We start from the raw sequence: 17,626 nt of genomic DNA, 5'->3' as shown, positions 1-17,626 counted from the left end.
ACACTGCCTGGAGGTTCTATACAAATATATACTTTTGGAGTATCAGCATAGGCTACATCAATGTTTACTTCCAGTGAAAGAAATACAACACCACATGTATCACATAGCACCAACCCAGAAATTCAGAATTCACAAATATTTTAAGTTTGGTGTGGTGGAAACTGTAGCATTTCCAAGTATAGTTTGAGAAATGGTTCTATGGATAGACTTGCTGATATTTTTATCAACAAATAAGCTTTGACTAGTGATTTAGTAGGAAGTAGCTACAGCACTTCTTTTGAAATTATTAAGAGACTAACTATATAATGCTGTACCAAGAGAACAATATATCAAAAATATATAAATACCAGAGGCCTGAGAAATACAAAATGTCTCCATAAAGGCAGAAGAGAAGAAAAGGAAAAGCATCAGATATTTTAGTAGATCTCAGTAGATTTAATTTATTATTCTATAAAAAACCACAGTACTGGTTCTGATTTTTGGTAATTTTTCCATCAGTACTTTCAGTGGTGAACTCACAGAAATATTTGCCCTGATATATCAAATACTCTAACATGCAAAGAAAATTGCTTCATTTATCTGAACTCTTTCTCAAAATGCGTATGGATCAAGATGAAGTGCAAAGTCTTAACAACATGATGTGAGTTCAGAGTAAGTAGAGATTTATCAACTCTATAGCTTGAAAGGCAGTGGCAGAAAATGCTTTTAACAAGAGACTAACATAGGGTTAAAGCCAAATTTTTCTTGAACAGATGATATTTCAGATGGCCACACTATTCCAGATGCATCAATTTCCTTGAAAATCCAATCCATATATGTGCATATGCTGTGCTGGCAGGAGGACTGACTGAAATGGCCAAAACCCAAGAGCTAATATTCTTTTGGCCAGAATAATGCAATTATTATTTTCCTAGCTATCAGTCTAAGCATACAGAGCCATCTGTTATGCAAAGCAAACATACACATCTCAATTACAGAAAATGCAGTTGCCTTGACAGAATTTGGATTACACCACTAACCAGGGCTGTAAAATTTGTTTTAAGCTAGTGTATAATGGATGCCTTTCAGGAGTTTCCTAATTAGCATTTACCTGCTTAAACTAATTATCCATCCTTCTTCTTTACTGGCTTATTAAACTTTGTTGGATACTATGCATAAACCAGATTAATATGAACATAAGACAATAATAAACATTAAAGTTCCAATTCTTTGCTGTATTAGCAACATGGTGGTGCACCGATTTCAAAATGTGAGATTCTTGATACTAACTCCCAAACAGATTAAGTCAGGGATTAAAGTCTATTACAAAACGAGGGACTTTAATGAGAGACAAGAATACTGATATGAGCTAGAAACAGCTCTTGTTTCCATTTCTATCACGGGTTTGCCAAAGCCAGCACAAAATAACAATTACTGAACTTATTACAGCCAATCGCTTGCGTGTTCTTTGAGGACTTAATGAGCCTCTATTCGTATTCTCACCAGATAATATTTAAAATTAGTCTTTTTTTGTCAGCAAATATTAAAATTTCCCATTTAATTGTTGGTGGGGTACAGCAAAACTGACAGTAAGTAGCCTATGCTAACTAAGCATTGCTTCCTCATAGCTGTGTGGGTCCTAATTTAAAGTAGCTAAAATAAGTATTATTTCAGTTTTTCTTTTCCTTCTCAGGGTGACTGCAGCAGAAGTAGATGGTCCCACTCTGAAAATCATCATGCAAAATATTTCTGCTTCATTTCTAAGTGGAAGCAGAATGAAGCTATCCATCCTAAACATTTCTGAATGCTGCAGGATTAGGAATAAGCATTAACAACCAACTTTTGCCTCTCTTCTGTCCTGCCTTTTAATCTTTGAAAAACAGTCGTCAGCAATTATATGAAAAAAAAAATCCCAAACCAAAAGCCCCCCAAATTATGATATTTTATAAATTCATCTTTTCATATTAGTGAGCATTTATGAAAGCATCAAAATGTGTCCTTGTTGGAACCCTCCCTGCAAGACATTTTAATGGTCTCTTTCAGCATTTCTTGACTCCAAATGACTCTCTGTCATCGTGTCAGCTCCCTGGATAATGCAGGGTACTCTATAAACATCCAGTAATAGGACACAAGGGAAGTACTATTAGAGTGTCCCTTTCCTATCAGGTATAGAGGTTTAAAGTTCAAAACAACAGAGAAAAGAAACTTCATTTGTTCTCAATAAATTAATAATGATCCTTTGTGGCAAAAAGTTTTCATACACATCTCAATGTTCAATACTGATAGACAATTTTTAGTTATGTCTCAGGATGAACAGGATGCAACTTTAAACAGCTAATTCAATGATCCATGCAAAATACAGAAACCAAATTATGATTTCCTTAAGAATGATATACAGAAGAATGCATCATACACAGTTATGTTCTAGAATTGAAAGCATGTACTTACTTGGGACAGGCCTAAATAGATGGAGACAGTTTCTGAAATGTACAAAAATTTTCCTTCTTGATTTAGTGCAAATACAAATCCATCCAGGGACTAGAGCATAAGAGGAAAAAAAGAAGTTGAATAGATTAATAAAAAATTCCAAACTACAAATAGAAATAGATTCAAACAGAGGCATCACAGAATACATTGAGGAAAATATTCTGACTTTTATGAGAGTGGTTTTAATTTGAACCCTTAAGACAATTCCTTTATATTCTGTCTACATATTAATAAACAGCATATGAGTATATTAAGTTCAAGTTGATGAGTATGTTACTAAATTAATTTACTGCCATGCTTATATCTGTCATATACTGTATAATATTTATCTCATTTGTTTTATAGAAGAAATATACAAAAATAAAATGCTCTTTTTTTCATGAAGAAATAAATAAGGACAACAAATAACCTCCCAATTGAATGGTGTATATAAAAAAATCACCCCTCATTCTTCAGATTCGGAGCAGAAAATTTCCATTTCCAAAAACTCAAAAGGAGAAAATAAAATCCTGCCATCACTCAAACCACTATGGACCTCAATAATTTGTAAATTAATTGAGGATTACACACACATGCACACACATGCATGCATACACGCACACACCATTTTCCTTTTGTGAGACAACAAAGCCAATCAGCAGATTACTGTCAAATATGTTTACAGCTTAGGTCTCTAGAAATGCTATGAATTTCAACCCTTTGGTGTAAAAGTCTAGATCAGATTTTACTTTGACAGGTGCAAGTCTTTGGATGTGGTTTCCATTGCAACTGCAAAAATCAAAATTCAGCTACAGTGATTAATGCATACCTTTTGAAACATGAGTGCAGTTAATAAACAAAGGACTATATTCTAAACTGACACAGAGTAAATCACTGCACATCAAGAAGGGAGTATATCTCTATGAATAAGAGAAAATTTTCGCTAGGAAGAAACTACTTTCATGCACTACTCATTTCTTTACCTTTCTGCCTTTTATGAGGGTGATTATTGGCAAACAATCTTTGACTATTGCAAAAGTAAAATCACAAAATTCTAGAAATTAAGAATGTTGTAACAGCTCAGAAAATACAAAACAGCCCAAATGTTGGGAGGAACACGGAACAATCCCAAAAATCCCATCCCAAATATCCCCTTGTGATAAAAGAACATGTAAAGGAAATTTTAACTATACCATTTGAGAGATCAGCCTAGTTTTGGAAGGAAAAAGCACATAAATTTGATCAAGATAAATGATGACAAAATCATTTGATCACTCCTTTCAAATACACAACAGTGATTTCTGAGGGGTTTTAATATTTTTATTCTTCTGCTTCTTGACTAATTTCTTGTTAGAAAGAAATTGTTTCTGCTAGTCAGAAGCTGTCTTTGGCAAAAGTTCACCCCTCTCTGATGTAGTAGGTGGTGGAATGAGTTCAAAAATCAGAGTTTTCTAGAAATAATAGACCACATATTGGAATACAAAGCCTCACTAAAGACACGGCATTAAAGAAAGACTCTAATTTATATTTATGAATTAATAAAAATGTAAATCTGCATAGATTTCCTTCATGTAAAAACATTTATATTATGCAAGTAATTTACGGCCTCTTATAAATCATCATCATCATTTCTTTTTCAAATTATTAACATCACTTCCTTGAATTTTTAACATCATTCACAGGCAGAAAATTTGGAACAGTGAAGTTCAAACTTAGAACCATACCAGGACAATCAAAACCTTTGCACATCTGATCTCTCCCACTATGTACAATCTCTTACTCAGAAAAGTAAATCTTTAAAGGTCTTAGTTAAAGTATTTCTGATTCTCTGCTCTGTGCTCCTTTGAGGAAACTGGTTTAAACCTCTGTTACACTGAGAAGCATGACACTGTCTCCCCAGCCACCTGTATAGAACTCCATTGTCCACAAACAACAAGAAGTTGTCACACCGCCTCAGACTGATGGCCTACCTGCAGCAGTCAGTTTCCCTGTGTCAGTATGCACAGAGATGCTTCACAACAGTGTTTGGAATATCCATACGGGTAATGACAAGCCTACCAGAGGTTTCTTACTAGCCTGTTCTTAGTAGTTGGCATGGCTGAGTTATCTTCCTTAGAATTTTTTTTTAAATCTTGTTATATTCTTGGCTCAATGATATCTTGAGGAAAGATGTTTCATAGGTTATTTGTGTATCATATAAAAAAACTTTCCTCTTAGTTTTTTATATAGCCAGGCTTTTTGTGTGGTCCCCTTGCTCTGTTTCTTGAGAACGACATACAGCTTAGGCATATTTATGATCTGCTTAGCACATTGCATGAGTGTGTAATTATCTGGCATATCTGGACAAAGTTTTGTAGGAATTCTCTGAGTCAATGATGGTTTTTCTGCTTCTTTTATACACATCATCTTATTCAGGAATTCAGGCTTAATAAAAAAAAAGTTTGAAGAAACCTTTGAGTACTGATTAGGCAGAAATGTTTCACTCAGTATAGTTTTGAAATTGGCTGAAACCAGTTTTGCTGGAAAAAATAGAAACAAATAAAACTATCTCTAGTCAACATAGGTGTACAAAGAAATTTCAACCTCCATGGCTAAAGTTTGAAAGTTATCAGCAACTGGAAGGGTGTTGAAGTGAGGAGTGTTAGTCATCCTAAGCACTTGCTACTTTTCCATGCCATTAACTCTGATTCTCTCCTTTCATTTAAATAGCTTTATTTATTTAGTCTTTTCTTCTCTTTCTTTCTGGGAGACTATTCCTTACTTTTGCTCCCAAGTTTTACAAGGTAGGTAACTGAGGAGGCACCACTGAAGGACTGGCAGGGCCAGTGCAGCATACCAACACCTTTGGATGTGATTAGCCCCTTTCTGTGCCATAAAATTTGTTCATTAAGCCAACTGAGACTACAAAGTCATGGTCAGTCATTCTTTCTCCATTTCTTTTCCCACCTCTCTGAAGTTAGGCTGATGTGCAACTACTGACCAAATTCAGCATTTTGTTCAGAAGAGCAAAATCAGAAGGTTTATTTAGTTGTATTTTGAAAGAGCCACTGATTAACAGCTAATGGACACCTAACTATTTCTGTGTCCAAAATACAAAGACATTACAACAAAAGCTCCAAGTACTAAGCTTGAGTCCCAATACCTAAATAAAAATGACAATAAAAGTAGGAGGAGAAATAGCCACCTTCCAATGCAAGGCAGTTCCTCCCACCAGTCTAAAAGGGCTGAGACGGACCACTTTTGTGACAATGTTGTTGTTCCTTTTACAGGTCAAACAGTAGTTCTGAAGGACTGTCTCATTCGTTATTCATAGGTATTATTTATGAATATTTATTATTTAAGTAATGCGTGTTGAAATTTTTCAATTTTTCATAAAGCGTACGTCCTTTGTGCATGCCAAGAGAGCAGCAGACCTCAGAGAAGGTGCAAGGCAACATAACACAGGTTATGTTATATACTGGAGAAGAGTATGTGATACCACTGTATACTGCAAATTCGCAAACAATTTTGTTTTAATGAGAAATATCTGGAAGTATGATTTGTATTACCTATGTATAACTAAGGACAAAACAAATGAGAGAAGGGTAGTAGATTTAGTCAGCTTTAAAATATCTCTTTTAAAAGGAACACCACAGTGCTTTCCACACAGAATTTCTGAACAGTTCCAATGTAGTTCAAAGGCAGATAAAATTTCTGTCCTGGACCTTCTAGAGTTAACTATAATATAAAAATAGGGCCTGAAAAGGTAACTGGGTTTTCATAATGTCCTATTTTCATTGAAGGAGAGACCATGAATATAAGGAAAATTTTCTTGACTTAATTCCTCTTTTTTTTTTTTAAAGTAAATGAAGTTGACTGTCATAAACCCAGTCCTATCTCATCTAGCTGAGAAAGGGTCAGGGTGACCCCAAATGCCAATTTTGAGCACAATCCAATTTAAGGTAGACTGGCAACTTCTTGTTTAAAACTACTCTTACTGGTTTTATGCAAAATGTGATTAAAGCTGAAGCTCTGTATTACGTTTGATTTCAGAAAACCATTATGTATTATGCTGTTTCAATCACCACAGGCTACTTTTTAATTTATTTTTTTTTAACTGCCCCACTGTTTTCAACAGGCGCCAATTAAGATTCTGGGGTCAAAGGGTTAATTACATCTTCTTACCCACTATGTAGAATTTTCTGATTATTAACCAAGGTTGGATTAAGATGAAAAAGAACCGACACAAATGTTAATGCTTGCCCCTCCTCAAGAAGATTTATCATAATACCATGCTGAAATCTATATGCTCTCTTCAAAGCTGTTAAAGAATGAAATCTTGGAGGGAACACTAAAATAAATGCTTTAAAGACATGCAAGTATCTGATTTATTGAGCCAGTTTTCTTATTCCTGAAAACTGTTCTAAATTAGCCAGGCAGGACTGATACAAGTTTTTCTTTGTCACATATGAGCAAGTCAATGTGGTAGACACGAAGGAAGTGAGACTCAGGCTTAAAAGTCACTAGCTGCAGCCCCTCAGAACAATAATGCAAATTATTATAATTTATATCCTCTGACATCAGAATAATACAGAAATGTAAAGCACAGGTTTTTATCCCAAAATACTCACTGCCTTTTACAGTATTTGAAGCATAGTGAGGTTATATCCTTTCAGGATATGAAACCCACTGTACCACTTTGACCGAATATGCACTTATGTATAATGCATCATAGTAAATGGATTTATATTTGTCAGAGGAATTTTGTCCCAGCCATTTTTGCATATTCCCTCTACAGGCAAATTTAATTCACTGGAGTCTTACTACAGTGTCCTTCTGGAGAATATCCTCATATTTCACACTATCCATGAAGTCCCTAATTCTTTCTAGTGTGTTCCAATGCTTCAAAAAACCCTGTTACCCCGACCTAAACTCCAGTTAGAGTGAAGAATTACCAGTAGGCTAGGTTATTTTAATGACAGATTATTTTAAACTAAGCCTTCACCATCTGTTCCACCCCCTAATTATGAATGCAAAAAGGACATATTTCACAATTACATCAGTAAAAAGTAAGATATACATGATTTAAATGCATGCATGTGTTCTTTGTCCAATGCAGCATGCATCTGTGATGCTTTTCTCATCATTCAGACTCTGCTCAGGAGTTAGGGGCTGGGGAAGGGAATACTCCCCCTGATAAAACAGATTAATTGATATACTAAACTTTTTCTGGGAAACAGATCATCTTAATTAGAATTTTTCACTCTTATGACATAGTGATATTATAATTGGAGCTGAGCATTTATTTAAGGACAAAGCCTGTCACCAATTAGACATACAAAATCCACAAGCAGCAAAAATATTTCACTCTTTTTTTAAAAGAGAGGAAGCATTGGATGCAATTGACATTTATGAAAATGTCTTATAATATACATATAATTGCATTATTTATTTATCTATCATGTTACAACACAGTTTTAAAAATATGATTTACGAAAGAAAGAAACAAACTAGCAAGTTTCATTTCAACATGGCAACCATTTTTGGGTGGGGGGTTAAAATGAAATAAAAGGCATAAACAATGGCTAACAGAAATCTGGCCTCAGTACCCATCTTCTGTGCTCTCTTTATTAAGATATCAGAGCAATATCCTCCAGCAACATCAACAAACATGCAAAAGCATAACTACTTAGGTGGAAAATCTGACCTTGGGCTTTCACAATTAAGTACTATGAGACAATCAGAGTATTGTGCTGGGAAACAGGATTTTACATGGGATATATTTGATACACATGAATAAAAATGAGCAACTGAAGTTTGATCATCTACTGACTTACAAAAATCTCTAAAAGCTTTATTTCTCCTCTTCCATCTTTTTAATCCCTTGCAAACAAACAAACCAAGCCCCAACAAACAAAGCAAAACAAAACAAAAAACCCACACCCAAACAAAAGCCCAAATAAAATAAAAAGGCATATGATTTATGTCAGCTTTCCTTAGGCTAAAAGCTTTTTACCACGGAGCAAAAATCCCAACATAAAACACACAGAAATCCCTATTTTCAACTCTCATACAGCTGCCATTTTTTCAATTACAGTCCACCATAATGGTTATATGGCTACATGACCATAGATTCCTTGTGAATTAATGACACATACTTGGCGACAAGGCAACATGCATTTGGCACCAAAACAACTACAGTAAAAGAGATGAGGTAAGAGGACAAACTCAAAGGACGTGGTTAGCGCGGACTTTGATGCCAGCTTCCTAATTTGTCATTTTTGTGCTCTTTGCTCATGTGGTCAGGATGCGATTCATGACAACAGAGGAGTGCCAAAAAATAAATTTGTCAATAGTAAGGAGGTCTGCTTTATAGCTCAAAGCCAAAAAATGAAGGAGGAGGAGGAGTAAACTTTACTGATTTCCTTGATGCATCTTTCGCAGACTCACAGAGTAAGTATGTTTATATATCCAAAGCAGCAAAGAACTTGCAGTGGCAGTTTTACTACTTGATTAGAAAAAAGCATATGTTACTCCAGAACAGAAACATTGAAAAAATGGAGAGTGTAGAAGAGAAAGGTTTAGAGGCAAGAAAAATGTTTAAAGGTGGCAGTCAAGTTCTTAAGATGTACTCCTTGGACTGTTCACTGATAATAGATTGACAAGTATCAGAGCTAAGTTTGAGAATCACAGCAAGATTACAAATCTCTAAATGATGGATGTTCAAGAAAAAAATCTGAGATTAAGAGTTTGACAATTTTTGAGTACCAAAGAAATAAATGACTTTTAGAAATCTCTGCCCTGTAGATAGAAATATTATTTTTTTTTCTAGAAGGCCCTTCTATATTACTTCAAAATCTCAAACCATCCTGTGAAGTCATGTATTAAAGCACTGAACTTTTATCTTTATGATTTTTGATGAGTTCCTACCCTTTCATTATTTAGGGTTCCTAGAGCTGCTAGTGCTGGTTCCAGACTCTTTGGACAGGAGATTGTGATGCCAAGAACTGCATGCCACATAATGCAATCAAGTTTATTTATTTAGGATGAGACTTGTCCTACAGAGATTACATTATGTATCTCTTTCCCTGAGAAAGTGATCACTTCAGGACAGGATTAAGTGTACATCTATCTGTGGACTGCCTTTGCTCTGAATACATAGTGTTTGAATGTAAGTGCTTCCCACCCTTTGGTGGTACAAATATTACAATCTATTATGCATTTCTGCACTGAGAGGTGCTGGCCTGAGTAAAGGACTTGACAATGTATGTACCTGCATAACATTTACTGAATAAGTGCCAAAAGCGAAAGATTAAGGTGATGTAGCAGCAGGAGCTAAGATACACAGAGCTGGCAGAATGAGGGCTAGAGTTCCCAGACCTGCACCTCAGACCACACAGCAAGAGGTTGTGGGAACCTGATCTAACCGGAACACTGTGCAAGTAGAAGCAAAACTGATTCTGGGAACAATGAGCATTTTTGTGAATGTTACTCTTTCCCAAGCTGCAAGTTTGAAGCCCTTTTATGTTGTGTATGAATATTTCAGTTTATGTGAGCTCAATTCAAATTGATCTTATATTTGTTGTGTATTTGCATGTTTGGTTAGCTTTTCTGTCAATCTACACAACCTGACACTATGTGAAAGCAAACAGATAAAGGTAGCTTAATGTTAGTTGTCCAAAAACCTAGGTGAAAAAATTAAAAGGAAGAATTTTTTATAGAGAGTTAATTTCACTCTTAAAATATCACCTGTGCACTCCATAGGTACTCAGATGCTCTGGTGATTGATCCTGACAATTGGCTTGCTAGTTTGACCTCTATCCCAGACCTGAATATGTGTTCTCACTTGCATCACACAATTTCATACATATGAAGCAGAGAGGCTGTGTTCAAGGAAGAAGAGGATGAGGGGCTTATGTTTAGCATATTTAATCTATTAGATGGCAATATATACAACAAAACCAGATATGAATGAGAAATTGAGTTGAGTTCTTTGACTAGCATATCATTTAGATTTATACTCTTCTTGAAAGAAGAACATCTTGAGAATACTTTTCAGACAATGGAATACAGATATAATAAGAACACAGAACATTAGGAACAAATCTGTAGTCTACCCAATCCAGTGCTGTTTCTAACTGGAACCCTTTAAGTTACAAGGAAAAAAAAATTAAAAACTGATGTTCTTATCTTCAGCCTCTTATTCCATGTTATAATGTGAAGAAGACAGAACCTGGTCCTAATTTGCTGAGAGTTCCTCCAGCTGTCATTAATCCTTGAACTAATGCAGGAGATGCGTTTGCTATACCCATTCTTTCTCCACCTATGAGAGTGTGGAGCAGTTCCACATATGTTCCCTCTGAAGTCTTCCAGGATCCATAGACAGCTGGGCTAAATTAAAGCAGCCACTCTCTTTTCAGCTAAAAACCAGTATGTAAAAGCCTCCAGAACTGTTACTGCCACTTGAATCCTTAATCTTGTGACTCGAATCCTTGAATCTGTACTGGCACAAATCAGAACATGTTAGTTACTATAGGCTGGGTCTATTGAGACATGGGGGAAAAAAAAAAAAAAAGAAAAAAAAAAAAAAGAAAAAAAAAAAAAAGCCCACAAAACTATAATCCCTTTGTGTTCTGAGGTCGTTCTTGCAACTCTGAAGATTGTTTCCTCTACTCTGCATGTCTGTCTACCCTACTAGCAGCATTCAAATCCATGGTTAGTTTTTTAAAGATTTGACAGAGGTCTTAGAAAAATTCCTACAGGTTTAGAGAAAATAGATTTAAAATGGAAATGAGAGCCTGTGCAGCACTAAAAGCTGGATTATGAGTTTCTATAGCATTAGAGATCATGGAACAGAGACCTTTCAAATGTCTTGATCACTGAAAAATACTCCGGTTATACTGTCTTAAGACACAAAAGTCAGTAGAAGACAGGATGCAAATCTCCAGAAGGCTGTGCTGTGCTATTCTGGTTCTCACAGAAGCTTTGGTTTCCATTCACTTAGCTGTGCAGGGAATACAGGAGTACTGCAAGTACATGGGACAAACAACTTTCTGAAACAATCAGAGACTTCATTAATAATAAAAATATTTCAAAATCTTCCCCTAAAATAATTATCCACTATATTTACATTCTTCACAGTAAAGTTGATATCTCCATGCTGGGTTGCTATACTTTGTGCAAGGGTTTTGAGCTTACAGTGCTTCAGTCCAGAAATACATTTCACATAAAAGTGGGAAATGCACATTTATGTGAAAATCAATTATCCTGAGGGAACTGGAGGTCTGGTCCTGAATGAATGTGAGGAAATCAACTCAGTTTGCCACTACAAAACACTATTGCTATGTTGACCTTCCACTTCTGTTTCACAGCTGGAATACGAGACCAGGTGAGAAGACAGCATGCAGGTTTGCCATCAACAGGACTCTAATCTCACCCTAGGCTATGAGGAAATACTGTGTTTCTCCCTTACTCCCTCCCCCCCTCCCTCCCTCTGTCTTTTCCCTTTTTTTTTTTTTTCTCCTGAGCTCACCTCTAATGCCTGTGTAGGTAAAGATAAGTATGGATTTTGCTGTTTACCAGCTCATTGCATAAATTCAAGCATATCAACAGCACAGAGCAGCTCTTCCAATGAAAAAGGTTTATATTATTTTAAAAATACAAGCTGATATATTACAGTGGCACCTCTGACTGCTGTGATAATTAAGGGTCTGTTTGTGCTTCCATAATAAAATCCTATTCTCTATTGTGGAGACTGGTAAGTGAGTTATGATTTTTCCAGAAGCCAGAAACACAAGGTTTCAACTAATAATATCTTTTTTCCTTTTAAAGACAGAAAATGTTCATCTGTATTTTCACACAGGGTTTTAGTGTGCAGCCAAATTATCATGTTATTCCCTCAAGGAGTGCCTTGGATCAGCTGCAGCATAAAGTATCAGTAACCTGCTCATCAAAGGGTGCTCAAGATTCCTTTGACACTGCAGAGTACAGTAGCTGTTGGTTGTGCCAATAATCTACAACACCACATTATCTAAAAAGCCCTGAATAAGTCTTGACATCACCAGTCCTAATGCTGTTTATTGCACTTGTCAACAATCTCTGTGTTGTATCTCGTGTCCCAAGTAGGTACTGACATGATTGCTCTCCACTGTTACTATCTGATTCACTCCAATTTGTAAGAGACCTGAAGCTTACTCTTTCCCTAATATGACTGTGGTAAAAGTGCCTTCATCAATGAAAGTGATGAAAGAAAACTCCTCCTCTTGCCAAATGTTAGCACCATTCTCCTGTTATTCAGAATCACACAGAGAAGGCCAAGGAAACACTTCTAATTTCTTATTATGATGCTTTAAACATACAGCGTTTAAAGTGTGAGTGTAGCATCCCAGCTTTTCCTGATTTCACTGTGATATTTTTCTTCTTTCTGTTGCCATATATTTCTGGCTGAGCATTGCTGGAATAAAGTTCTCCCTCACAAGTTTTCTTCACCATTTCTGAATTCTGCAATGAAGTTATTATACCACCCAATGATATCACAAACTAGTATTAAAATTACTAAAGAAAAATCATATAATACAACAAAGTTCCATGTATTTGCAGTTATGTCCTGTCTTCAGCACTGTCTTCTTCTAGACCCTAAGCAATCCCATACATATTTGCCTGATTTTCTTCATCTTTTCTCCGTCTTTTTCCCTTTCTTTAAATCACTGAAAAACTATGTTGAGCCAAAATCAAATAGAATCATAGAATCATAGAATGGCTTGGGCTGGAAGGGACCTTTAAAGGCCACCTATTTCTGACCTCCCTGAAATGAGCAGGGACATCAGTTAGATCGGGTTGCTCAGATCCCTGTCCAACCTGACTGCGAATGTTTCCAGGGATGGGGCATCCATCACCTCTGTGGGCAACCTGTGCCAGTGTTTCATTGCCCTCATTGTAAAAAATTTCTTCCTTGTATCTACTCTGAATCTACCATCTTTTAGTTTAAAACTATTATCCCTTGCCCTATCAGACTGCACAGCCAGTGCTTTTTATGCTGCCATGTGAATGTCTTTGCAGTTCAGATTTTGTTCCATTACCATGCCCAAATGAACATGCTGCCTGACACACCACACAGAAAGCAGTATAGATAGACTTCTGCATGTAAATTTGCCATTTTAATTGGCAGCAACCCCTCCAACTTAAAATAAATAAATTTAAGTGGTCATGCTTTAATGAGTTCCGACATATATCTGAATTTCTTCAATCTGTTTTCAGTCACTATAGTGAAAAAGAAGTGGTGTTTTATCAGTCGTTCCCTGACTCTGGTTTGAAACCAGATGGGAAAGAGCAGAAGCACACACACACACAAGATAACTGCAACAGAAATATAACCAAATGTTTTCTACATCTGAGAAGACTGTTTGAGTTCTGACTAGGGTTTAAAACCTAAACAGTTTTTCAGCCTAGTTACAGTCCTCAGCAGGATTAAAAGCTTGCTAGAGGTGATTTCCTATCATACTTAAGACTGGGTTTATTTCTAAGTTAAAATTTTAATGGAAAATAAAATAAACACACCAGAGTGCTTAGAAATTCAGAACACTTTTTGACCCCTTAAAGATGGACATTAATGATGTATGAAACTTTAAATCATCCTTGTCTCAAACTGCAATATATGTTGCAATATATTCCTACCTAAACCTTGTTGGAATCAAATTCTCCCTCGCAGGCTTCTTGTGTCATTTCCCAATCCTTCAGTGAAGTTGCTCTGCCACCCACTGATATCACAAACTAGTAGTAAAATCAATGAAAAAGTCATATAATCCAAAAAATTTAGAACTAGAATTTCCAATAGGGAATGAACAAGAAAAGAAAAAAATCTGAAAAAACCAGTTTTGGAAAGCAAACAGAAAGTCTGTACATAATACAGCTATTTGAAATTAGTGTCCCAAATTTACATATCAAATTCTGCCTAAAGCCAACTCCTAAAAAATCTCTTACTCATGCTGAAACTATCCTCTTCTGAGGAATCACTCTTTTGACACCGAAACTTAATTCATTGCAGAATTAGTGTTTCCTAAACCACTCTTTAATAGCAACCTGAAACCAAACCAAACCTAAAGTCTTGATAAATTTGCAATATATTGCCTTTATTCCAAATAAAAGAGGCTTCAGATACCTTTTCAATATATTCAATAAGATGTGCAGATAGCTCTATAGGTCTACAGGCCTCAAAGTTAAAACAGATTAGATAAAAAAACTGAGTATAGGTTAAAATATGTGGAGGGCAAATCCATTGCACACAGGTTAGAAAGCATTTCTGTGAATCTGTAAAGGTAAACTGAAAAATTTTGTTATTTCTAAGAAAGACAGAAATTTAAGTTGTATAAACATTGTAAAATTTATTTGATTTGCAAAGCTACAAAGAAGAATTTAAATGCACAGAACACAAAGAAATCCCAGAAGTTAGGATGAAACTTTGTCATCCAAAGAAAATTTCCAGAGACTAACTACTGATACAAAGTACAGACATACTGGATTTGGAGCAAAGCTGTACAAATCTATCTATTTTGTGCCTCACATATGAACTTGTACTACTGTCTCTGACTTACAATAATTACAAATCTACAAATCTACAAGTCTACAAATAATAAGTAGTTGATTTCAAAAATAATGATTATCCAACTCCTTAAAAGCTCTTTCTCATCACACACTAAAATGTTATGCTTCTATACAAATGATATCATAAACTGCTGTTGCAAATACTACAGCTTCAAAACGCATTTATTATTTGTAAATGCTTGTTGAACACAGCAGGTGGCAAAATGTTTTAGCATCATGAACAAATACATATGGTTGCTTGAGCCCCAGTTTTAGAGTGGATAAACCTATTTTCTGGTCCTACATTTAATAGGCTAGAAACAAGCAATATGCAGCTAAACTGTACATCTTCTGGCAATTCACTACTTCAAATGAACTTTCTCATATGAACTACCGTGCTTAAAACAACTTAAAAGCAAATCACAGGTCTCACATATTCAATGACTTCCTCATCTGCAATACTTCCTTTTACAGTTTTCAAGGAGGATTATGGAAAAGAAAATACAAAGGTAAAAGCAAGTGTTATGTAGTCTAAAATCAATAGACAGAGAGAGGACATTAACCAAGAGGCTAATAAAAAGATGCTGCCCTAGACAGTAACATAAAGAGCATTGATATATTTTTCTCTTCAGAAATACTATTCCTTATGCCAATTTTCCCTTAGCACTGCAGTAGTTTCTCTGTGTATATACATGTCATCTTATTTTTTGTCTTGTTCCAGTTTTATGTTTGCATTTTATTTTCTCATTTCCTTCCTGCTTCTCCCCTGTTTCTCTTTACTGGCTTGATGTTTACACAGACCTTTACTAGAATTGCGGGGTTTGGAGAGATCCCATTTTTCTTCTTTGTTGTAATGCCCACAGTTTTTACCCAGAGAAAAGATAAGTTTACCCAGAAAATAAAAAGCTAATACAACCTTTTGCTCATCAACAAAGTATGTCTTGCTGTAGCCAGGAATAAGTTAATAAAACAGAGAAAAAGCTTAGTGGCTTAAAGAAAAAAAAACACACCTCCTTGGGGTTATGAACGAACAATGTTGTTTTTTCTTCCCAGCGTGCAAGGATTTAATTAAGTGATAACAGTCACCTTGGGGTGGCTGCACAAGGCAATAATATCTAGGTGAAGAAAAATGCTGAAGAGAGTTGAGTACAGTCAATTTATCTTCAGAGAAGGCAATAAATGAACAAAGCATAGGTATTTGGCTGATTGTTTTGGAATGTTTCCATTACTGATAAACATCAAAATAAAAGGACAAAGATTTGGTATTTTCAGTATCTGAAATGCATTAAATACAGAAAGCAATGAAAGAATAAATCACTATGAGGTCATATCCTAGAGTTCTAATTGCAAATGGTTTTGTAATTATTCAAGCTAAACATAGAACAAGGGAATTTTAATGTTGACATAAAGGATAGAAATACAGATGAGATGTGTATTTATAGCAAACACAAAACAGTGTATGAATTTCACTCTGGAGAAAAAAAATGGTAAGTGTAGATGGAAAGAAGTGATATATATTACACGAATATATGCAACTTCGCAGCCAGCAACCCAAATTCAAGGATTTAAAAACATGTTTGTGGAAGCTCTTCAGGAAACAAGCAGCAAGCTCAATTATCTGTAAGCCTGTGTTCTGCCACCCCCATATGCAGAGAAAGAGATGCATGAGAGAGATACATGAAGCAGAGAAGAAAGACTACCAGGGAGAAACATTCTCCTTTACCACAAGGCTGCTAACAATTTGTTTTACATTACTTGCAACATAGGGTTTGAAAGGAATACACAGGCTGTCTTTAGGCAGTTTGATGTGTTCAAAGGGGTCTGAAAGCTGTGTAACCAGTATTTCCAGTAACAGTATTTAGTATTCCAAAACTCAGCACAACTCTCAGTACAGTTTTTAGCCAGCAGCATAACTGGCCAAATGGACGCAAATCGTGCTAATATGTAGATGGGAGAAACAGAACAAAAGCACCAATAATCTGGGGAATTCAACACATTCCTTTGTCCCTCTCAAGTCGGAAAATCTCATATTCTCTTTAGTTTTGTTACTTCTCCTGAATCTGTCTTCAGCAATGAGGGAATTGATCACTATTTCCTTGAGTCTACAACTGGTTTAAATACTCCTCACCCACACATGTCTGCATGAAGAGGATAAAACCTACAGACAATTGTTTTTTTAACTGTGTGGGCAGATACTCTTTCAAAGAGAAGAAATGACAATAATGAATGGCTCACACAGCATCCTGAGAAAAAAACATAAAATATGCGTGTGTTTGTGAGACAACATGAGAGCAGGACAGAGTTTGACTGAGAAACATCAATTTCTGAAAAACATAAAACATTTTCAATTTGAACAAAAAACCTTAGCACAAATGTCACTAAGTTGCCTCATTTTGACTTCCAGTGTCTGTTCAGCTAAAGTATTTAAATAAACATTGCTAGTCAGGGCCTGGGTTTTTAAGGCCCTGTAAGTAAAATCTACACTAACAATTGGTCCCACAGCAGTTACTTTCCTTCTAAAAGCAATATACCCTTTAAAAACACTCTATGAACTACAAACTTGCATTCATTTCTCACCTGTAGGAGGCTGAAGATTTATCACCTGCCTGACATTTGACTATTG

General features: G+C 35.7%; 1 protein-coding gene across 6 annotated transcripts in view; it reads right to left on the bottom strand.

Annotated features, from left to right (window-relative positions):
* The window catches only part of NPAS3 (neuronal PAS domain protein 3), a gene marked incomplete at its 5' end in the record, with an annotated part of 598,664 nt that overhangs the window by 176,774 nt on the left and 404,264 nt on the right, over positions 1-17,626 (bottom strand). For all 6 annotated transcript variants that reach the window (XM_082282977.1, XM_082282979.1, XM_082282980.1 and 3 more), the window contains one exon: positions 2,428-2,517. In XM_082282977.1, coding sequence (XP_082139103.1) covers positions 2,428-2,517 — 90 coding nt within the window. The remainder of the gene's footprint in view (positions 1-2,427; positions 2,518-17,626) is intronic.

The sequence above is a fragment of the Coloeus monedula genome, assembly GCF_965178545.1.
Source record: "Coloeus monedula genome assembly, chromosome: 6".
NCBI lineage: Eukaryota > Metazoa > Chordata > Aves > Passeriformes > Corvidae > Coloeus > Coloeus monedula.
Note: the sequence above shows the minus strand (reverse complement) of the source record. Positions and strands in the feature narration are given on the sequence as shown.